The sequence below is a fragment of the Lissotriton vulgaris genome, chromosome 9 (assembly GCF_964263255.1).
Source record: "Lissotriton vulgaris chromosome 9, aLisVul1.2, whole genome shotgun sequence".
NCBI lineage: Eukaryota > Metazoa > Chordata > Amphibia > Caudata > Salamandridae > Lissotriton > Lissotriton vulgaris.
In genome coordinates, this window is record NC_141697.1 from 261,411,094 (window position 1) to 261,435,851 (window position 24,758).

The following is a 24,758-nucleotide window of genomic DNA, read 5'->3' on the forward strand; positions in this document are numbered from 1 at the left end:
GAGGTGTTTTCTTCGACTGAAACGCCAAGCAGGCCTCATAGGAAGTTTCCTTGTGTTCCGGTGACAAACAGATCGCACTGTTCGTGTTTGTCGTGCTGGGAGTACTTTGCATTTCAATTGTGGAAAAAGCTGAAGGGCGTGCATTTCATCCCTCCTAGATGGTATCCTGTAGAACGGAGGCAAAGACGCTATGAAAGGCCAGGTGCTGTGAAATGACCAGCAGCACCAGCTGATATTGTTCGGATGGTAGATCAGTTGGACTGGAGAGGAAAAAAACTGAGCTCTGCAAAAGACCTCGGTGAGGAATTCAGCTTCAGTCTCGGAGCTGCCATGTAGACATCCAACCATGTTGGAGAAAAAAATACATCTAACGAAGGAGTCAATGCACACCGGAGGAGGAGTCACTATACGTGATGATTCGAAGACTTCTTTCAAGAAAAACAACTTGTAATCATCCGAGTCCAATACTAGACGGCAGGATGATGCTAAGCACATGCTACGAATAGAGTATTATCAAAGGTAAGTAAGGAATATGCTACTTACCAGTATGCATCTGTTCTTGGCATGTAGGGCTGCTGACATTCATATCTGTGCATAGATCGCCGCCTAATGTTGGGTCCGGATGATTGCACATTGTTGTCCTGGAAGAGTCTTCGAAGTATCACGAGATAGGTGGCTCCTCCCTCGGACTACAGAGCGCATGGGCATCCTCTCCATCCCCAGATTGTTTTTCGCCATTGTGGCAGGGATGGAGTATAGTATAGTAAGAGATGTCCATGCAAAGAGTGAATGCTGCAGCTGCGACAGGCACCGGGGAGGTGGGTGGGCGATATGAATGTCAGCAGCCCTACATGCCAAGAACAGATGCATACTGGTAAGTAGCATATTCCGTTCGAGGCATGTGGGCAGCTGAATTTATATCTGTGCATAGAATGTATAGCAGTATCTCCCCTAGCTGTGTCAGCTGCAGCAGTCTGGAAAAGAGTTTTGAGAACAGCCTGTCCTACAGCAGCTTGCTGTTTTGAATGTACATCTACACAATAGTGTTTTGTAAATGTATGTGTAGTTGACCATGTGGCTGCTCTGCAAATTCCGTGTAACGGAATATTTCCTAGGAAAGCCATGGATGCCCCTAGCTTGCGTGTAGAATGCGCCCTAGGGGGAACTGTTAAGGTGCGTTATGCTTTTATATAGCATATCTGTATGCACTTAACTATCCACCTGGCTATACCTGATTTTGAGATAGGGTTACCTTTGTGTTGAGGTGAGAAGGCAACAAACATTTGTTTTGTCTTCCGAAATGTTTTGGTTCAGTCTATGTAATATAGCAAAGCCCTTTTGACGTCAAGGGTATGCAGGGCCCTTTCCGCTACTGTTTGCGGGTTCTGAAAGAACACTGGCAATACTATATTTTGATTTATATGGAAATGTGATACCACCTTAGGCATGAATTTAGGGTTTGTTCTGAGAACTACCTTATTTGTGTGTACCTGAATGAATGGCTCTTGAATAGTTAGGGCTTGCAGCTCACTAACTCTTCGAAGCGAAGTGATGGCAATAAGGAAAGCCACTTTCCAGGTAAGAAACTGTGGGCCCATCAGTCTGGTTAAGACAACGTTTAGATTCCAGACTGGTGAAGGTGGGTGTCTTGGAGGAATTATGCGTTTAAGACCTTCCATAAACGCTTTAATTGCTGGCACCCTGAACAGTGATAGGTGCTGCCTGTTTTGCAAATACGCTGCTAACGCAGCTAGGTGTATTCTGATGGAAGAAAAAGCTAAATTGCATCTTTGGAGGTGCAATAGGTAGCAAATGATGTTTTGAGTGGAAGCATCAAGCGGGTTAATGTCGTTATTACAGTAAATGACTAAACGTTTCCACTTTGCTGCATATCAGGCTCTGGTAGTGTGTTTCCTTGCCTCCTTGATGATATTCATGCAGTCTGGAGGCAAGTTGAGGTACCCGAATTCTAAGATTTCAGGAGCCAGATCGCTAGGTTCAGCTGTTGGGGATATGGGTGTTGGATTTCGCCATGGTTCTGCGTTAGAAGACTGGGTGTTAGGCGCAGCCTTTGATGAGGCACCACTGACAGTTCTAGGAACGTTGTGTACCATGGTTGTCTTGCCCATGTGGGAGCAACTAGGATCAACGTCAGTGAATGTTGGCGCATTTTGCCTGCCACCAGCGATATTAGTGGAGCTGGGGGAAAAGCGTACGCAAATTTGCCTGACCAGTTCATCCATATCGCATTGCCTTGCGGATGTGGGAACCTGGCGGCAAAGTACTGGCATTTTGCGTTTTCGCTTGTGGCAAACAGATCTATTTCCGGATGTCCCCACTTCCGGAAGAATGGTTGGAGCACTTTGGGATGAATTTCCCATTCGTGCATCTGTTGGCTGTACCTGCTTAGGAGGTCGGCCACCTAGTTGTCCTTGCCTGGGAGGTGTTCTGCCGTGAGAAAGATATTCCTTTGAATAGCCCATTTCCACATTGCTTGAGCTAGGTGCGACAGCTGTGGTGAGTGGGTTCCTCCCTGTTTCTGAATGTAATACATAGCTGTCATGTTGTCCGTCCGGATCAACACAGCTTTGTTGCGTAGGTGTTTCGCGAAAGCTTTTAGTGCTAGAAAGATGGCCATCAATTCTAGGAGATTGATATGCATCTTTTTTTGCTGTACAGTCCAGAGTCCCTGCACTGTGTAGTGTAGGACATAGGCTCCCCACCCTAGCAGGGATGCATCCGCTGTTAACACTATTTGTGGGACAGGCTCTTGGAACAGTCGACCTTTGCAAAGGTTTTGTGGATTCTACCAATGCAGAGAGTTGTATGCACGACTGGTCACCAACACTAGGTCTTTTAATTGCCCGTGAGCCTCGTTCCACTGCCTTGCTAGGCATTCTTGCAGCGGACGCATATGTAGTCTGGCGTGGGGGGGGACTATAAATATGCATGAGGCCATCATGCCTATCAGTTGCATAAACACTCGAGCTGGTAGCGAGTGTTGGGGTCTGAACTTTTGTATGAGCGTTTGCATTCCCTGGACTCGTGCTGTGTTGGGATATGCTTTTGCTGACAGGGTATCTATTGTCACTCCCAGGTACTGTTGGACGTGGAAGGGTTGTAAGTGTGACTTTGGGTAGTTTAGTGAAAATCCTAAACTGTGTAGCAGGTGTATGGTCTTTGACACATTGCTGGGCTGTTGGCGCGTGTATTAGCCAATCGTCCAGATAAGGGTACACATGAATGTGTTGCCTTCTGAGATGTGCCGCTACTGTAAAATGTAAATGTATTTGAGCTTATATAGTGCACAGCTACCCGCAGTGGGTTTCCCGGCGCTTGCTTAGGGAACCCGTCCTGGTATTCCCCTGTGAGATAACCCCGGCAGGGTATCCACAAGGTGAAAGCCAGGCATCCCGTAGCTAGACATTTGGTGAATACTCTTGGAGCTGTTGTCACCCCAAATGGCAGGACCTTGAATTGGTAGTGTTGCCCTTGAATGGCGAACCTCAAGTACTTTCTGTGAGCAGGGTGTATTGGTATATGAAAGTACGCATCCTTGAGGTCTAAAGTTGCTAGGAAGTCTCCCTGACGAAGCAGAGGCAAGACTTACTGAAGAGTGAGCATGTGAAAATGCTCTGACAGAATGTAGAGGTTGAGGGGCCTGAGGTCCAAGATCGGTCTGAGAGATCCGTCCTTTTTTGGAATTAGGAAGTATAGGGAGTATACTCCTGTTCCCTGATGTTGCAGTGGGACTGGTTCTATGGCCCCCTTTTGTAGCATACTGATGACTTCTTGCTGAAGGAACTTTATATGTTCTTGTGACATAGGGCGTTGCACAGGTGGTATGTTGGGTGGAGTTGAGGTGAGCTCTAGGCAATAGCCATGTTGGATAATTTGCCTGACCCACTTGTCTGTGATGATGTTTAACCAGACTTGTTGAAATTGTTGTATTCTTACCCGACTGGTGTTATGTGGTCTGGGGGGAGTGTCAAGAAGTCACTGCTTTGTGTTAGTGGAGGATCTATTTGCATTGCCTCCACGACCTCTGCCTTTGGTATTGTTTCCTCTATAACCACCCCTACTGCTGTTTTTGTTATATGTGGATTGTGTGTTAGTCTTGTAGTTGGAGGATTGCTGTGATGTTCCTCGCACTCCTCCTCTATAATTGGAGCGACGAAAGGAGCCCCGGTGTTGTTGGGACTGAAGTGCTCCCATGGATTTCGCAGTGTCTGCATCTTTTTTCATTTTGTCCAGAATTGAGTCAACAGCTGGACCAAATAAAAAATCTGGGTTAATTGGCTGATTAAGGATTGTAGATTGTACTTCATTCTTAAAGACAGATATGCGCAGTTATGCGTGTCGCCTTATTAGCATGCTGGTGTTAATGGATCTGGCAGCTGTGTCTGCTGCGTCTAGTGCACACTTAATAGATGCATTGGTGATGAGATTTCCTTCTTGTATGAGTTCATCTGCCTGTTGTTTGTAGTGCGCCCTATCATATATATATTAGTCTGTGAGTTTGCACGCTTACGTGCGTTTGACACTACTAAGGAATCTAGGGGCAGCTGTCCCTTGATGTATGTGGGATCTATAGGTGCAGCTCTGTATTTTTTTTCGATCCTGGGGTTTATGACCTGGGCTCTAGCAGTGTCCTTAAAAAGGTTACCTGCGTGTTTTAACACCCCTTTTAGCATTGGGTGTGTTTTAACGTGCCTCTCAGATGTTGTAAGAGTATCAAATAGGAAGTCTTCCTCAATAGCATCAGAGTGCATATCTACATTATGGTAGGTTGCTGCTCTAACAGAGAATTAAATGCTACTGTATCCTCTGTGGGTGATAACTAGTAGGGTATACTGTAGGGTCTGAAATGGGCAGAATCCCTTCAGTGTCTGGTTCTCCTCCTGTACCCCATGGTTGTGTGTCTGGCTCTGTATCTGGGTTTTGTGGGTAACCAAAACCTACATCTACGTCCTGATCTTCATCAGGGTTGTAATCAGAGCGTGTCGGAGAGTAAGGAGTAGTAGGCATAGCAGGAGTGATAGGCTGAAAAAGGATAGGAGAGGTAGCACAGTCTCTTCTTCTTTAGAGGTATTTTGGAAAAGTCTTCAGTTTGTAGAGGCCTTTTCTTTTTAGTGTAGACAGTCACTTTACCAGTTATTGGATCAATGTAGATTTTTGACTGGCTGTCTGTGGAGGGATCTGGGTGAAGAAGCTCCTCTTCGACAGTTTTTGGTTTTGGTGTGATAGCCTTTGCCTTTTGTTTTTTCGGGTCGGTGGTCTTTGGTACCTTGACTGTTTTAGGTGTTTGTATTGCCTTTGGTTGTTTTTCAACCGGTTTCGTTGGTTGAACGTCTTTTGTTGGCTTCACAACTTTTTTCGGACCGAGTGGCGTTGTCGGTTCGACAGTCTTTTGATGTTGTTTTGGAGCCTTCTGTTTCGGGTCGACGCCCTTTTTCGGGTCGATGGGCTTCTGCTCGACCGATTTCTTTTCGTCCACCTTTTGTTTCGGTTTGACGATAGGTTTGGGCGTAGGCCTTGTCTTGTCGTCGACATGTTTGTTCCCCTTGTCGATATTTGAGGCTGACTTGCTCGGTTCGACGTGCTTCTTGGGGGTCGATTCGACGTGTTTTTGTGTCGGTTCGACGTGCTTTGGCTTTGATGTTGGCTTGACGGCCTTTGGCTTGGAGCTCGACTCAACTGGTTTTGTCTTTGATGTCGGCTCGACGGCTTTCGATTTTGATGGCACCGTGACCTTCGGGTCGACGCCTTTAGGCTTCGAAACCTTCGGGTCGACGTAATTCGGGCCGAAGACTGTATTGTCGACTACTTTCGGTTTCGATGGAACCGATGTTGCGTGACGTGTCTCAGAGGTCTTATTTGATATGTTCTTAGCCGGGCGAGATGGCGGGCTGTAGAACGAGATTGTTGGTCTTGGCTAAGGCCTGCTGGCGATGCCTTGACCCGAGTCTCTGATAGAGGTGTAGTGTTTATATGGGGCGGTGTACTCACGGTTCGCCCCTCGCCATCATCGAGGTCATCTTCAACGGCTACGATGTCTTGATCATATTCTTCGAGATCGACGATTTCTTCCTCTTCGGGGTAATAGTCTGAGTCGGGCTCTGAGTATTGTTCGTCGTACCGGTCTGAGTTCTCGGCGCTCTGTAGATCGTCTTCGTCTCCGAAGATGTTATCGGGCTCCGGCGCCGATCGTTGCATCTCTAGCCTCGCCGCCCGTCGATTGCGAATAGTCTTTTTCGAACGGAACTGGGCACAGGCCTGGCAACTATCCTCGTTGTGATCTGGAGACAGGCATTTGTTGCACACTGGATGCTTGTCTGTGTGCGGGAACTTTGAGTTGCACTGAGGGCAGTACTTGAAGGGACTTCGTTCCATCGACGGCGGGTCCACGTGGTGTCGAGAAGGCCTCACGGCCCGATTCGACGACTGGAGTGCAACCGAGATGCTAAAAGTGTATCGGCACCGAGCGCTTAACAATACCGACGGTATCCGAAGGCCTTTTGGCCTTTAAAGAAGTTTTTCGATTCCGAACTTGGAGAGTAGGAAAGTGCATCCGAACCCAATGGCGGAGAAAAACAATCTGGGGATGGAGAGGATGCCCATGCGCACTGTAGTCCGAGAAAAGAGCCACCTATCTCGTGATACTTCGAAGACTCTTCCAGGACAACAATGTGCAATCATCCGGACCCAACACTAGGCGGCGATCTATGCACGGATATGAATTCAGCAGCCCACATGCCTCGAACTTGCTCTTTTGATGGATACTTCTAACCGCAGATACCCAAGCAAGACCTCCCAAGGTACTGGGGTGTGGAATGGCTCAGGTTAATAATTCCTGCAGGAGTGAATGGGCAAGTAGTGCTTTGTGAACATGTGCACTGATGCCCACATAAATGTCTGGTGAATAACAAGCTCTTCATGTGCCAACACAGTGGTAGCAGCTTCAGAATTGGTGGAATGTGCCCCCAGACCTGCAGAGTGCTTCTTAGCTAATGCATAGCAGATCTAAATACAGAGGTTTATCCACCGCAAGATGGTCTGCTTTTGCACCGCCTTGCCCTTCTTTGCCCCAGCGAATTTCACCAGAGCTGGCCACCCAAACAATGTTTCCTGGAGAGATCAATGTAAAAGTGGAGTGCACTTTTAGGGCCAAACACTGGAGTCTCTCTTCCTCTTCTGAGGGATGAGTTGGAGAAAAGAAGGCCAGAAGAGTCATGGTTTGTCCAATGTGAAAAGGTATCACCACCATCAGTAGGAACGATGCTCAAGTCTGCAGCATCAGTTTACCTGGAAAAAAGGTGGCTGGACCAAGAGGGCCTGAAGCGAACTCACAAGACAAGCTGTTGTTATTGCAACCATAAATTCAGTTTTTAAAGTGAGGAGGTGCAATGGACATCTGTGCATTGGCTCAAAAGGGGTACACAAAAGTGAAGTGAGGATCAAATGTATGCCCCACTGGGGCATCAAAAGGCTTTGGTGAAAACATATGTTGTTGACCTTTGAGAAATTGCATCACATATGATCTGATCAAGGATGACTGGTGAACCCACGAAGGGGGGCTCAGTCTTTGAGATGCTCGGGGAATTAGGGACACCACTTGTCCACTGGAACTCGGGCTGATGGGCTCAGAGATGCAGAGGTGGTTTCTCTGATAGGGTCGCACGGAGGCTGCAGGCAGAAACTAGGGGACCAGTCCGGCCAAACACAAAGGTGGGCGTAGCTCTTGAGGATCCAAGGACCCCGTTGGCCCACTTCTTCTTGGGTTGTGGGGCTCGGGTACAGTGGTGCTTCTTTGGTGTTGGAGTTTCACAGTCCGAGGATCTAGAAGTACCTGTTGTCTGGCAAGGAAGGCTGCAGGTGGGGATTGGAAGGCCAGTCTAGTAGAGCCCAAAGGGGTCCTCAACTCTTGAGGGTCTCTCTGCCCTGGGGTCATCGGTTCACGGCAACGCAGGAAGGGGGCCTCATGTGCAGTTCTGTTTGGTCTGGTGGGGTCGCGCTGGCAGAGACTCATTTAAATCCCTTTGGTGCCTGCAAACATGCAGTGAAGAAGCTCCTTTGCTCCAAGGGAGATTTTACTTCACTGGTGAAGTCGTAGGCATTTGGAGGCGACCCTGCTTTCTGGACGAGCCAGGTCCATGCAATCGTTGGGGACAGCAGGTAGGCTGGCAGGGTTTGCGCCAAGTCAATTGCTGCTCATCAGTTCTTGCATTGTGAGGTCTTCTTTGTACTACGTTTTTCTCCAGCCAGACAAATCGGATTTCCTGGTGTCATAGGGCCACCTAAATACTCAATTTAGGGCCGTTAAGGGGAGTGAATGGTAGTAGCAAATGGGATACTTACCCCTGGCGTCACTAAACCCCCTTAGATGACCACTTCTTGTGGAGAGTGGGAATCACAGTGTTCCAGAGTTCCAAATTTCACCAAACCAAGATGATGAAATCCTAATTTTTGTGTTCACTTTAGGTAGCCCACACAATGGTTGTGACTAGCCTGGAGGTGCAACACGCCTCCTAGCATAGTTTATTTCCTGCCTGTCCTGTTGCCAAATGGGCTTTAGGGTACGGGCTGACATCTCCCAGACCTGGGAGAAGCCAGGCTTGCACATCAAAGGCAGTGGGCTCTTTGAAGCTCCCTGCTTTGACATGCTAATTTACTAGCCATCCTGTTGGAGGTGGTGTAAACACCTCCTGCCAGAGCAGGCATTGTTTCTGACCTCTGAGAGCAGGGCTCTTACTTCCTATGGTGTCAAAACTCATCTGTGGTGGCAGGCTGGAGAGGACCAGTAAGCCAACTCACTAGAGTACTAGTAGGGTTAAGGGGGTACCTCCAAGGTACCCTCTGTGTGCATGCAATAATAAATCCATCACTGGAATCAGTGTGGGTTTATTAATATGAGGTGTTTGATACCAAAGACCATAGGTTTCAGTGAATCCATTATGTAGCGGGGAAACTCGTTTTGACCAGGGACCAGTACATACCTTAAGATAGCTTCCCTGCTCACTTGTAATATCCATCAAAGGGAATCGACATTACAGGGGCATATCTGTACATGCAGATATGTCCTCAAGTGTGCTGTAAAGCACCCTTCCACAGGCTCCGAGGCCTTGCTTTAGGGGTGACTTACTTATAGCCCATGCAGTGTCTTTGGCATGGTACACAGGAGTGTGCCATTTCATATTTTCAAACATGGTTTGCACCATGTCACGCAGCCTGTCCGGGATCTGCCTCTGTCCCTGAAAAAGTAACTATGCGGACTCACCTATGTAGGACGCACATCACGTAAAATAAAGGTACGAATCACTGCACACAAAAGCGTGATCCGAACTAAAAACACCAACTTTTGTTTATAAGCACACTGGCTCAGTCAATCACATTCCATTCCCCAATTGCGTTTTACCATACTTGAAAACGTCACTGCACTGCGAGGGACAGACACAAACATCTTATTAGCAGTATCACATTTTTATTTTATTTGTATTTCTTCATAGTATCATAGTTTGCAATCTTACTTAGTTTCTGTATCGGTTTGCTCACCTGAAGCACGAGTCACGCCACCGCCATCTCACAAATACTTCTTATCACTAGTGCATGCTTACTATTGCTCGTTGCCCTCAGAATTGTTTACACCGCTTACTTTTGATGTAAATTGTAGCTGTGTTGTGGCAACTATCTTGTTGCACAACAAAATTGGATTGACAGTCCACGCCTCGAGGGCAGTTCCGGAATCTTACTTAGTTCGCATCTTGCGTTTTCAGCGTGATCACATCGGCGTTACTTGATAGCGATGTTACACTTCACAACGTGGTGAGTTTCACAGCGTTAAATCTTCATTACCAACGTATAGTTAGCTTTTTTTTAGCTTGTTATAATTGGTATTCATTTCATTTAGACCCAATTCTTGTTGACCGGGTATTTGAAAAAACTCTGATATAACAGAACGTCGTGTCACATGGTGAGATATTGACTCGGTATTGTTGTAACCTTTCGTAGTAGCTCTCTCATTACGAGCTCATTATCAGCTTCTTTCCTTTTCCATCAGATTCCTGCCAAATGATTTTGAATTCATGGTAGAGGTCAAAGAAAGCAGTTTCACAGGGCTTTCACTGGAAGGGCATATTTACCTGGATATTAACATTAGTGTTTTATTTGTCAGGAGCATTTAAAATTTTAATTTTCGAACCTCGCAGGACGCTTTCTCGTCACCTGAGGTACAGTCACTCAGCTCACCTTGGTTTATACACTTTGTTTATTGTCATTGGTTTTCACCACTGAATTCATTTTGGTGATCGTTTTGTTTGATTTTACTCTGCATGTCATAGGGGCTTTCAACTTGTGACTTTTGATTCCGGAATTACGGCGTTTGGTGCTGATCACGATACTTCCATAATCCTGTCCACAGGGTGTTTCACCATACAGGGTTAGGGCCTTATCTTTGTGTTGGCACACAGTGATACATTACAGTATTATTTGTAATTGAAGCTCACACCATATGATATCGCACAGAGTTGTGATTTTTTTTTTTTGTGTTTCGGCAGGAGGCTGCTTCAAGAAACTGTATGTTTTTTCACCCGATCCCCCTGAAGAAGGGTTTTCACCTGAAATGCATTGGGGCTGAAAAGAGTAACGAGAAATATATGCTCATGTAATGGAGCCTAACTTATGTCATTACATTCAGATGTAATGGTCTGCCACTCAAAGGAAATGGCTGACCCTGCTTCCTACCAGATGGCTATGTGCAGCTAAGGGTGCACTAAGAATGCTTTGAGGTTTCCTGCCAGAGAGATGGAGGGTTGGGACGTACACTGCCACTGATGGCCTGATCATTGTCTGTTGGACCATGGCCGTGACTTCGAAAGGGCTGGGAGGCCTGTTGAGTGGGTGGAGGGCCTGACACTGTTGATACGCCAAGCTTCTGGGATATCTTAGAAAAGGGAAAAACTGTTGGGGGAGATTGCTGGACTGGTGGCAAAAGGCTCAGAGTTTTCGAGGCTCAGCTCTACTTAAAAACCTCCAAGGCACAGTCTGCCTTTTCGCCAAACAGGCCAGTCTGTTGAATGGCATGTCCATTAAGGATGTTTGGATGTCCCTGGAGAAGCCTGTAGAACTCATCCAATATGGTGCTGAAGCACCAAACTTGTCCCAATAGTCCTTACTAGATAACCAGTCTTGGTCAGAAGATGACTAACTTGACCGCACCATGGCTGTCCTGAATGGTTTCAGTCAAAAAAGCCTGTAAGTCTACTGGGAATGACAGCAAGACCTCACCTACCATGTCCCAAAATTAATAGAACTCCCAAGGAGGCAGCTGGAGCCGAGTGATCTCAAAGCAGTTCTGGCCAAGGAGAACATTCTGTTGCCCTACATTTACATACATTTGGACTCTGTCAGGCAGAGTCGTCGAAAAGACATTATGATTAACTCTACTTTTAGAAGCTCATGCATTAAAAATCTAAAGAGTTAGATGCAGAGTTATAAAAAGGTCAGGAGAGGTTCGGTGGGTGCCTGGCAGGCTGAAGGATATCAGTAAGGACATTTGTGTTTACCTCCATAGTAGGGAGGTGGAGGTCAAGGACTTCAGCAGTTCTCCTAGTCACAGTGGTAAAAGTAGTACTTACTTCTGCAGCTGGTCCAGAGGGGGTAATCAACCCAGTATTGGGTGAGGTATCCAACCCAGTGGCCTCTGGGAGGTCCATGTACCAATTGCTGTCTTCATAACGCAGGGCAAACAGTTCCCCCATCCCCTCCATTGTTGTTGCTATAAGGCTAGCTCTGGTTGAAGTCTAAGATAAAAAGTTGGAGTAGTGTCTGTGCGCCACTGCACAGTAATGAATTAGTGTCGGAGTCAGGGAAATTGAGCATTGGCTGAGCCACATCGGGATTTAGTTGTCGCCTTAGTCAGGAGAAATTTGGCTTGGTGTCGGATACCAGGATAGCTAGCGCGTTCTCCGGTGTTGGCACATAAAAGACTGGTGAGGATTTTGGTCACAGATAAGAAGTCGGCACCGATGACAGTGCGGGGACCTAAAGCAGATTCAAGTGGCACCGACGGCACAGAGAAGGGCTCCGCCAATAGTAACCGGACTGGAGGCCCCTGTGGATCCCCAGAGCCCTAAGGCACACCAGAAGTGTTCCAAAGATGTGCAGCATGGCCTCTAGAACGGCTTTGACCTGCTGAGGTATCACTGATGGACCCAGAAAATTGGGTTGCATTGGGACCAAAGTTGGAATGGACTCCTCAGTGGAACGGTAGTGAGACTTGAAGGCAAGGCAATACCCTAATGCCTTCTCTAGAGAATAACAGTGGCGGGAAGGGACGAAGGGCCGCTGGGACTGTTTGTTTTCTATTGGACTTACCCGAAGACTTTGACAGCAAATTATGTGGAAACTACCCCAGGAGCACTCTCGACTTTGAACTGGAGCTGGACCTGTATGAAGCCTTGCGGTGCTTGGCCACATGGAGCTTTGCTCCGTGTTCACCAATGGCTGCCGCATTAATTTGGGCATAGTTGTCACAGGCCTCGAGTCGTGCGGTAAACACCAGAGACACATATCGAGGGTATCTGTCACAGACATCTGTACGCGACACTCCCTACCAGCGCTAAATCCCGTATTCTAAGGGAGTAACATCTTCCCTTGCACACTGGAAAACTTTTGAGGAAAAAAAACTTCACAGAGTGAAGAAAAAAGAGAAGCATATTTATTTATTATTTATTTATTTATTTATAGTGTTTTATATAGCGCGTACAAGACCCGTAGGTATCAGAGCGCTTAACAGGGAAGAATAACAAAAATAGACATTATAGTAGCAATAATAATAGTAACATATATATGAGGTAGAAAGGCAATATAATGAATGGACGTGATTAGATATATAATTTCTTAACGTCTGTGCAATTAGTCTTGGTCTCAAACCAAGCTAGGTGAGGTAGCGTTATATAGTATTCCAGTGCATATTAAGAAGTGTGGATAAATAGATAGGTGAGGTAGAGGTTATATAGTTTTGTCAGTCAGATAGAGTTATAGGATCACAAGTAAATGAGGTAGCAGTAAGTGTCTAGCCTCGGCTTGTACATGTGCACAGACAGATGTCAGGTATTGAATTTCTCACATTCCTGAAGTGGGCGATCCTCTGGTAGCATAACTGTTCGTCACAGTAGTCCGTAGGTATCTCTAAGTAGGGTATTCACTCATCAAGTGGCTCTTAAGTTCTCGTTTGAATAATAATGTATTTTGAATCTTCCTGATGCTTGGCGGGAGTGAGTTCCATATTCTGGGGGCAGCTCCAGAGAATGCTCTGTTGTAAGTTTTTTCTTGTGGAAGAAGGCTGGTCGCAGCAGCAGTTCTTTTGCGCTTCTAGTTGTTCTGTTACCTCCTGATATCTTAAGTTTCTTGGCTAGGTATCTAGGCGTGTTGTAGTGAACCGCTTTATGTGTAATACAGGCCATCTTCATTTGAATTCTGGCTTCGTAGGGTAGCCAGTTTAGTGCTTTCAGGTGAGGAGATATATGATCAAATTTCTTCGATCCCGTGATGAGTCTTGCCGCTGCGTTGAGGCAGGCTTTTAGTGGTGCTGTGGATGTTTTCGGTAGGCCAGCTAGTGTGGTGCAGCCATATTCGATCCTCGAGATAACTAGTGATTGGATAGCCAGTTTTAGATCGGACTCTGAGATAAAGGGTTTCAGTTTTCTTAGGTAATTTAGGTGGAAGCGGGCGCTCTTGGCCATTGAGTTAATATGGTTTTTCATATCAAGGTTTTCGTCTAAGGTGATTCCTAGTGATTTGGCTGAGTTAACTAGGGTCGGGGCGCAATTTAGCGCCGTCACCAATTTAGTCCATTCCTTAACATCCGGTTCGCTCCTTGTCGGTGAAATTAGCAGGAATTCTGTTTTCTGGGCATTTAGTTTCAGATGGTTCATTGTTAACCATTGCAGTGCTCTCTTTAGTGTCTTGTTCATTAGGTCAATGTCCTCGAGGGAGGCGATCTTTATGTATAATTGCGTGTCATCAGCATACATGTGATAGGATATCTGTGATTGTTGAAGAATCTCCGTGAGAGGTTCTACATATAAATTAAATAGATCTGGGGATAACGTTGAGCCTTGTGGGACCCCGATTTCGTTGGGGCTTGGGGAAGAGATTGCTTGATTCACTAAGAATCGTTGAGTCCTATTTTGTAGGAAGGAGTTGAACCATTTCAACACGTTTCCGGACAGTCCCATCCTGTTTTGTAGCCTAGTCAATAGCACTTCGTGGTTTACCGTGTCGAATGCTGATGACAGGTCTAGGAGGATTAGTAGGCATGTTTGATTTTGGTCTAAGGCTTGAAGTGCGTCATCGACAATATGCAGGATCGCGGTCTCAGTGCTGTGTCCTGTTCTGAATCCAGATTGGCAGTCGTCTAGTAGTGAGAATTTAGCGATATGTTGACTCAGTTGGCCCCGTACGCATTTCTCAATGAGTTTGGCCAGTAGAGGGATGTTGGTCACTGGTCGATAGTTGTTAGGGTCTGTTGCATCAGCCGTCAGCTTTTTAATGATGGGCACTACTTGCCCTGTTTTTAGGCAGTCCGGGAGGGTTCCTTGTGCAAGTGAGGCATTTATTATCTCAGTCCAGATCGGAACTAGAGTGTGGCTGATTTTTCTTACACATTTTCCCGGTAGAGGATCTTGATAGTGGTTGTTCGGTCGGAGTTCCGCCAGCGTTTTGGCGATATTTCTCTGGTCATATAATTCAAATGTATCCCATTTTGCCATATTTTTTGTTTGTAGGTCTCCTGTTGTGACCTTGGCCTCATTTTTAGGTGGAGGAAGGGTCGAGAGGTTAGTTGCTGCAATTGAGAGTTCCACCTCTAGTAATTTGGATTTTTCCGTGAAAAAGGAGGAGAATTCCTCGCAGCTTATGGGGGTTTTTGTATTCTCTTGGACCGTTTTGGCTAGTTTGTTTGACTGCTGTTTTAAAATCTCGAAGAGTTTTCGCGGTCTGTTTGTGGCTCTGTCCAATTCCGATCGGATGAATTCTTTTTTGGAGTTGATTATCTTTTTATTGTATTCATTTCTAGTTTTCCTGAGGGCTTTCAGCTCCGGGGAGGAGGGATGTTGTCTCCATTTCCTTTCAGCCATTCTCAGTTTGCGCCTGTCCTCGTTCAATGATTCATTAAACCACGGATTTTTTGGTTTCTCAGAGACTTTTTTCAGCTTTTGGGGCATGGTGTCATTGACGATATTATCGATCACGGTTGTATAGTGCTCCGTCAGCTCATTTACATTTTGCTTATTGTAAGGTGGTTTCAGATCTTTCTCACACCTTTCAACCAGTAGTTCTATATTAGCCTCTTTTGTGTCTCGGATCAGTTTCTTGAGCTTGTGTGGTTGCACGGTCCTACCCTTTTTCATTATCGGTATCGCGAATGTTATGACGTGATGGTCAGACCAGTCACATGGGTCTATGGCGAGGATTGATGCCATATCCTTTCTCGCAATAATCCAGTCTACGGTCGCTCCTTGTGAGTGAGTGGGTTGGTTGCAAGCTTGTATAAGTTTTAGCTCACTGAGGAAGACTTTAAGCGAGTTGACCAGTTTGTCCTTTCCGTCATCCCAGTGCAGGTTAAAGTCGCCTAGGAATATGTTGTTGGCATCCGAGTTAGAGTTAGTCGTTATGATCTCCATCAATTGTTCTGTGAACTTTGCATTCTCTCCTGGTGGATGGTAGAATGCATGTATGATGCAGCTTTGATTATTTGGTGTTCTTACATTGATCCCCAGGTATTCGCAGGAGTCTAAGGGGTCAGATTGGAATTGGCCGACCTCGATCTCTGAGCGGTGAATGCAAGCTATGCCACCTCCCACATTCCTTGGTCTGTCTAACCTGACGATGTTATATTGGGGTGGTATTAAGAGGTCCATGGTAGGAGATGATGATTCATTGAGCCATGTTTCCGTGAGGATGGCCAAGTCAATTTCCTAATAACTCTGGAACAATCTCTGAACACGCAGGAAGAAAGGAACTGGCGTCACCGCGCATGTGTGTCACTTCTGGAGCAGAATATGGTCAACACAGCACCACCTACCGGCACAGAGTAGTACTGTTTTAGAAATTTTCATGTCGAGTCAGGCATATGGGGATATTCACAAGGTGAGGAATCTGGTCAGAAGTATCCATCAGAAGAGCAGAATACAATTCATTTGAAACTTTTAGCATCATCTTTCAACTACAATGCCACATTAAAAAATTAATTCACATTTGCCTTTGTCCCGACGTTTTTGCTTTAGACTAGTGGTTCTAAGCAATATTTGTGAATTTCCAAAACTCACAGGTATTGTGCATTTTGTACTTCACAAAGTGGTAACTGCAAACACAGAATATTAGGAAAGCACAGTAGGCTCTTCTCAATCTTGGAGATGCCTGGGCAATCCAGACCTAAAACTGTGCTGAAAAACATGTTTCCATTGGGAGCCTTTGACAGGGTCAATTAATTCTTACTTTCTTAAAAGCACCGACTCAGCTCTAAGAAACAGTGTACATGATGCCCAGCGATCATTAGTGTTCAATACAACATATTTTTACTTTTTGGATTACTCAGAGGAATGAAATAACAAACGTACCCAGTCACTCCCAGAATACATATGCAATAATGCAAAACAGAAAATGAATACAAATCACTCCTAAAGACAAAGCCCAGGACAACATAGGGAATGCACTGATGTTACACAAACACAGTAGCAGGTCATAATTTTGAATGAGCAGGTTTCGCACTTTGCAGATACCCATTATACAGATTATCTACAAGACAAAGTCACGTTTTCAGCAATGCATTTTACACTAGTCACTACCACCCACGAAGGGTACTTACGTTATCGCAACAATGACTAGCTGCATGCAGAAATTAAATGCAACTTGCATGCAGAAATTAAATGCAACTTGTCATAACTGTTCATCATGTTCCTCTCTGCTTGAACAACTGTTTCACTCTGCACTTCAGTCTTCCAGTCCTCGCTTTAAATCAACAGCAATCTCTACTACACTTCTACTCACCCACAATGAGAATAGTATGCCAGCCATGGCAGGACAGGTCTGGCACGTGATGCAGTGAGCCAAAGATGGGTCGTGGCCAGGAGGTACAGATATCAGACCCATGAGGCCTTTCGGTTGGTGTCATTGCCAGGCGACCATTTCCTCCATTACCCCAGGCAAAGATATGATTATCTGTGAAAAGAAAGTCATGGGTGGAGGTGTTTTGAGTCCCTCAGACAAAAGAGCATGGTCAATATTATGATCATACACTTACACAACAAATAAACAAATGATGCAGAGAGGTATAAACATACCAGTTCTGAGACTAAACACAATAACAAGGTTACAGACCAGTTCTGCGCAGTGGAAGGGTAAATGAGCTGAAGTTTTGCATCTTGCAGTAAGGAACAATGATTTCCCTGTAGAATTAGCACTTCGAAATAGACTGTTCTGGAGTATCCAACACTGGAGAGACCCCAGAACACAGGGTTTTAAATAATTTCTAGTTGTCCAACTGATGAGAACTCAACATAGCCCAAACATAAAAATAACAAAGTAAACAATACTTTGAATTTTTTTAGATAATTTCAACTATAATTCCACCTCAAAAAAATCACTATAAACCTAGTTCCATAAGATTTAGATATGAATTATGAAAAAGAAGTTTGCACATGTTGTAAGGCAATAACATAACTAACACAATCAGCGCTACAAGCACATATTAAAATTACATTATAGATTATGCTTCAGGGCATTTTTATAATGGCAATTGTCTTCAGCTGCACTAAACTTAGGATGTGAGGGCTGCGGGTGGTTGTGTGAGGGGAATGTACTTTGGTAATCTTAGGAGAGTTCTCCTGCCCTACGGCAACTGAGATTATGATCCCTCCCTCACATGAACTCTGCAACACCCTAGCAAACCACTTTCACAACAAGATATCCGCTATCTACAAGAACTTCGAGTCCCAACCCACTGACCTCCACCCTCCTCCCTGCTCCAACAGAAGCCTCGCCCGATCAGCCACTACCTGCTTGGGAACCGTTCACCATGCAGAACACCACAGACATCTTGAACTCCATCCACTCTGGAGCCCCCACGGACCCCTGCCCCCACCAACTCTTCAACCTCGATAGCAGAAAAATCAGCCACCAACTTACCACCATCCTCAACGCATCCATCACCACAGCCAACTTTCCAGACACATGGAGATAAGCAGAAGTCAGACCTCTCTTCAAGAAACCCACCGCCGACCCCACTGAACTCCAGAACCACCAACCCAACTCGCTTCTCCCTTTCTCCGCCAAAGTCCTTGAGAAGGCCATCAACTAGCAACTCACCAAATATGGTTTCCGTGCCAACCACAGCACAGAGACAGCCCTAATAGCTGCTACGGACAACAGCACTCTCTTCGATGGAGGAGAATGAGAAGCCCTGATCCTCCTCAACCTCTCCACAAGGTTTGACACCGTATCCCACCACGCACTCATTAAGAGACTGCACCACATCGGAATCCAAAAGATTCCCTCAGATAGACAACATCATACCTCACAGGATGAAACCAGAGAATCCACCTACCTCCATTCCCATTAGAAGGCAATAGCACCATGTGCGTTATCCATCAAGGTTTGTCCCTCAGCCCCACCCTCTTCAATAGCTACATGACACCCCTAGCTGACACAGTCAGGACCTACGACGGCACCAGCATATCCTACACAGTCGACACTCAGCTCATCATCTAGCTCTCAGCAGACCCAACTACGATGAAGACTAACTTCTACAACTGCATGAAGAACGTTGCCAACTGGATGAAGACCAACTGTCTCAAGCTCACCACGCGCAAAACCAAAGTGCTAATATTTGGGTACAACGACTCCCATGGAACAACACCTGGAGGCACAGAGCTGGGATCTACTCCCAAACCCACAGACCACGCCTGCAACCTTGGCATAATCCTGGACAGCAAAATCACCATGAATCAACTGATCAACGCCGTCTCCTCTGCATGTTTCCACACTCTCTGCATGCTCCAAAGAATCTACAAATTGCTCTCCATCGGTACGAGCAAAACAGTCACAGAAGCCCTAGTCACATGCTAGCTGGACTATGGCAGTGCAATGTACGCCGGAACTACCACCGAACTCACGAAGTAAACAACTACAGGCGATACAGAACTCAGCAGCCAGACTCATACTCAACGTTCCCAAACGGACCCACTTCACCCCACACCTTAGGAACCTCCACTGGCTCCCAGTCAAGTAAAGATGCCAATTCTAGATATCGACACACCTACAAAACCCACCACAATATATGAACAGCATACATCAACCCCTGTCTGCAGTTTCACCAACTGCCCAAAGACCTATGCTCCGCCACATTCGCACAAACCTCGAGCATCCGCCGAAGTCACAGCTGAGGCCGTTCCTTCTCCTACCTCACAGCTAAGTTCTGGAACAGCCTTCCACTCCATATCCGGGCACCACCCTCACTGGAGGAATTCATGAAGAGACTTAAGACCTGGGCTTTCGACTGAGCCCTGCTACCAAGTGCCTGTATACCCTTGCAGATGACTAGTCACGCCATACAAATATAGATTGATTGATAACACTAAAATCCAGTTTGAGGCAGGTACTACACCCGCAACAAACTCAGAAAGGTTGTTGGATGACTGTGCTTTTGTCCTACCAGAATTCTAACAGCAACTACACAAGAATTTTCTAGGAATCCGGTCTCTCCATTTATAGTGTGCCACAAGTGTTACAGTTGGCTTAACAGACCTGTCAAGTAGGATTTGACACAGTGCTGTCAGAAGGAGGTTACAGCCTCCACCCTGCATATTCTGTAGCGTGCAGGGGAGTCATTGCTTCCCTTTCAGGTCACCCTATTGTTTGCACCTGGGAGGCATTTCACACTGCTTTCACACCTATTCAAGATGGAGACCTAGCAAAGACTTATGACACTTAGCCTCTGACAGTATTAGGCTCTAACATGGATTGCCAGGGATTCTCTGTGTGCCAACCAGCCTTCCTACAGTTTAAATAACATTTACATTCTTTCTAGTCACTGAAAATACATGTTAACATTAAAGTTGTAAATGGTCTACTTTTAAATATAATGAACCCTGCGATATGGACTACAAGGCCCACATAGGAGTGACTTAATATTCAAGAGTGAGTTTTGTACCGGTAAGAACGTTTTATTTTAACAGGTAGCAGTGCAAGTCTTGCACTTTCACAGTCCGCTTAAATTGGTAGGCCTGAAACCAAGTGTGCACTTCCACTATTAGCGGATGGTATAATAGTTGTTAAAGACCACAAGTGGCATTTAACTTCCAGGCTCTGGGTGCACTTTTAAAACTACACACTAGTGACGTACAGGCAAGTTAAATGTGCCAATAAGGAATCAGGGAATTTAACTATGATTAAAGGGAAAGCACATGCACTTTACAACTCTGTACACTTATCCCTGGTAACCAGCAGTAAAGTCAGCACAAATATAGGGCCCAGCAAAAAGTGAATTATCTGTGGTGTGCAAACAAAAAAGGTGATTTCCTACACAGAGTTACACTGGCTTCTAGTAGCCAAACAGGGCCTGTAAATATCAGAGATTCAAACTTCCCCACTTCCTCTGCCCCAGTTAAAACATTGCAAGACTACTCTCTGTGACAAAGTCTTCAGAGTGGCAGCGTCACACTTCTAGAACAATACCCCTTTTCTAGCCGAAATGTAAACAGTTTCACTCCTGCTTCAGGTAACTTCTAAAGACTCATTTCTTCCAATCTATTCAAAGACAATGTTGATAATCTCTCAGCATAGTTTTCTTTCAAGTCTGATAACTGTAATAGTGCCAGGAAACCTTGTGTGTACATTAAATATTGTTTTGGATTACCTTACTGAAAATGTGATTGAGGAATTTACAATAATCCTCCTGTCAGAAATAAAATAAATGTAGCCAGCTAATCTGCAGTTGGATGCCCCGTGCCCTTGCATCACTGTTGACATGATTACAGGAAGAGCTGAGAACACAAAGGGTGTTGAGATTCTCCTAGATTAATACTTGTGAGTGCTTTCACACTTAATGTCATGATGCCATCTGCCTGACAAATATGGAAGGATGAAGGCAGTAAAGAATTTAATCAATGGCATTCAAGAATTTGAAATCCTAGCGAGAAATGGCAGAGGAAGAGAGTGTGGGACACCCGCACACAGCACGGCAGAGCTCATTAAATACCATGCTAAATGGCCTAAGTCCACAAATTGATGTTTTATTATAGAATGCTTGTGGTTGCCGGGACCAGTTTATTAACAAGGCAGGAGTCCAACCACTTTAATCCCAGAGAGATCATGGTGTCCATTGGGAAAGAAGAAGTTACTTAACTTCGGTAATGCTCTTGCTGGTATAGACTATCAGCAGCAGATTCCTCACCTTTGGATATTACCCAGGTGTCACACTGTACGTGGAAACTTTTCAGAAATGCTTTTGCGTGCTGGAAGGTGAGCAACTCCTTGCAGCTGGGCACAGGCGCCATCCAGCTCTGGAAATGACATGTGGAAGCTGTATAGGTGTCACACCCAGACATAATTTGCTTTTTTTCTTTGGTATAATTAATGAAGAACCAGAGCCCTCTCTTGGGTGATGTCTCTCCTGGGGGTGAGGAAGAGCATAGAACGCCAGCAGGGTGATGTTTTGCCCGATGTCGAACAGTCACAACTATCAGTAGAAAGGCTACTCTAGTTCCCAGAACCAGCTTATCGGAGATGGGGGATAGTGTATGGTGGATGAACAGAGAACCTGAAGCTTACTCGCATTTAGCTTTGATGGCGAGTAGCTGTAAAGGACAGCTATGAAGCAGCATGAATGGAGAGCACATTAGAAAAGTAAGGACAAGATTGAGGTTTTGGTGCATCACAAACGGGGAATGGGGAAACATATGTTGCAGCCCTTTCAAGAAGAGTATCGCAACAGGTGATTGAAAGAAAGCGGGCTGATTAGGCTAATGTAAGAAGACAGAGATGACAAAAACATAAGTTTTAACTGTGCCCAGAGCAAGGCCAGGCAGGGTGACCGACTGAAGAAATAATAAAACATCAGACAGTTTGGCCTGGATGGGGTCAATCTGGTGAATGCCACACCAAGCCACAGATTTGTCCCAATACGTATATATGCTTTTCGTTGGGGGAAGCCTGGCTGCCAAGATGACATCAATTAACTCCAGAGGAAAGTCGTAGGTGTTCAGCTGTCGCCGCTTATTTCCCATGCATGAAAGTGGAGGCTGCGGAGGCCAGGGTGGATCTTCGTCAAAACTCTGGCAGGAGTGGTATCAGTGGAAAGACTTACAGGAGTCCAAAGACCTGTCGTGCCCACTTAGGGCACGACGGGTCTCTGAGTGAGACATGCCTGGGAAACTCCAGAGTGCAGAAGTGCTGATACTGCATGTTATTGGCGGTGGTACACAGATCGAGACAAGGCTCTTTCCATTCATGGAAGTGACCTTGTTCCACCTCCAGGTGTAACTACCACTGGTGATCTGATGGGCGCCAACAGCGGAGTTCATTTTGCCACATGGAAGATTACCTGGTGGTCCAGCCAGCTCCAGGGCCACAAGGCCTCCTGGCATAAGGTCTGTGACCCCCACTTCTCCTGTTTGTTGCAGCACCATATGGCAGTGGTGTTGTCAGTGAGCACCCTTGTTGGATGGCAGCACCAAACGGATGGCCCTCAACTCCAGAAGACTGATATGGAGCCGGGACTCAGCTAGAGACAAGAGGCCTCTGACCTCCACCACACCCATGTGACCGCCCCAGCTCAGAAGTGATGCATTGATTACCACTATCAGCTCTGGGTGGGTAATGAAGAGGGCTCTGCCGCTGGCCCAACCGCGATCTAGTAGCCACCTCTTCAGATCTTTCACCGTCTCCTCCAAAATCTGCATGTCATCGGCGTGGTTCCCTTTATGTTGGGCCCACTTGGACTTCAGATACCACTGCAGAGCCCACATATGCCACCTGAAATGCTCGACCATCAGCATGCAGGAGGTCGTCAGTCCCAGCCATCTAAGAGTACACCTAACTAAAATTCAGGACCAAGGGGAAAGGCACAAAACTGAACCTTGTCCGGAATGGCTTTGATGGAAGGAAGCGTCTGGGATGGAATCATGTGTGACATTGGCACATTTATAGATATGTCCCAAAGAGGACAAGAAGTTCGCTGTAATCTCGAGGTGGCTGATAACTGCCAAGGGTGGGACTGCCTTCAACAGCTAGTAATTGAGGTAGGGAAGACTGGCACCTCTGACCTCCGATGGTGTGCGGTCACCACCATCACTTTCTGAACGCCAGAGGGGTCTAGGGAGACCAAAGAGAAGCACAGCAAACTGAAAATCCTCCTCTCCCACCAAGAACTGCAGGTAGGGCCGATAGGACAGGAATATGGAAAAAAAAGTGTTCTGCAGGCCCAACACCACGATCCAGTCTCCAGGGTTGAGGGCAGACAAAACCTAGGAATTTTTAATTCCTCCTTCTGGACGAAGAGATTAAGAAAGCGCAGATCTAGAATAGGCCAAAGAACTCCATCCTTCCTGGGCACCAGAAAATAGCTGGAACAACAACAACATCCTACTTCTGGCACCCTCTCAACAGACCCTTAGGCCAAAACAGCTTGCACTTCCTGTCGTAAAATGGAGAAATGGTCCTCCATCAGTTGTTCAGTAGACGGTGGAAGGTACGGCAGGGATGAAAGGAAGGTAATGGCCTAGCCTTTGCGAACAATTTGGAGGACGCACGTGTCTGAAGTGATCACCTGCCAACTCAGCTAGAATGTGCAGATTCTGCCTCCCACTGGGTGCCTAGGACCCTGTAGGTACAAGAAAGAGATTTGGCAGGGAGTGTAGCGCTTGGGGATGGACTGAGCGGCATGCTAGGCTTGGCTGTGGGGGAACACCAAGGCCTCTCCCGCAAAACTGCTGGGTTCCCTGGTGGGGTGGGATAGGCTGGCAGTAAAGGACACTTCGGCCAAAGGCACAAAAGAAGCACTGACATTTCTGCTGGTGAAGCTGGGTATAAAGGCCTAGAGTGTGAGTGGTAGCCCTACTCTCCTTGAAACGTTCAAGGGCAGAGTCACCCTTGTACCAGAACTTGCAGGCCCCATTGAAAGGCATGTCTTTCAAGGAGGACTGGACATCGCCCAAGAACCCAGCAGATCATAGCCACACATGGCGATAAATGACAAAACTGGTGCCAACAGCCCATTGACCATAGTTGGTAGTGTCCAAGGCACAATGAATTGTGAACATGCCCACTTCACGACCATCCTGAATGACCTTAGAAAGAACAGGGTGAAAGTATTCCAGAACACCAGGGAGGACTTTTGCCACAGAGTCCCAGAGGGCGTAAGAGTAATGGCCAAATAAACAGGAGATGTTGATTGAATGCAGGACTAAACTGGCTGAGGAGAAGAGGTGCTTTCCTATGTCTCCACTCTATTGAACTCACTGTCTGGGGGAGTGGTAGGGAAATAAATTGTTGGGGTTGGTCCGGCTAGTAGAAGCTTGCACCACAAGACTCTCTGAAGAGGGGTGTTGGGATAAGACAACCGGGTCGCCTGGAGCATGACAGAGGTGCCTGGCAATTTGTGAGTTAACAGGAGGTCTGTTACAAGGCTTAGCCCAAGCTCAAGGGAGTGCATCCGTCAAAGCCTCACTGAAAGGGAGGAGACGTTTAGAAGCAGTCTGGCC

General features: G+C 46.2%; 1 protein-coding gene across 1 annotated transcript in view; it reads right to left on the reverse strand.

The window, feature by feature from the left end:
• Positions 1-24,758, reverse strand: part of NEK9 (NIMA related kinase 9) — a 341,543-nt gene that overhangs the window by 75,261 nt on the left and 241,524 nt on the right. Inside the window, exon 17 of the mRNA XM_086937511.1 lies at positions 17,050-17,220. Within this exon, the coding sequence (XP_086793637.1) occupies positions 17,050-17,220 (171 nt within the window). The remainder of the gene's footprint in view (positions 1-17,049; positions 17,221-24,758) is intronic.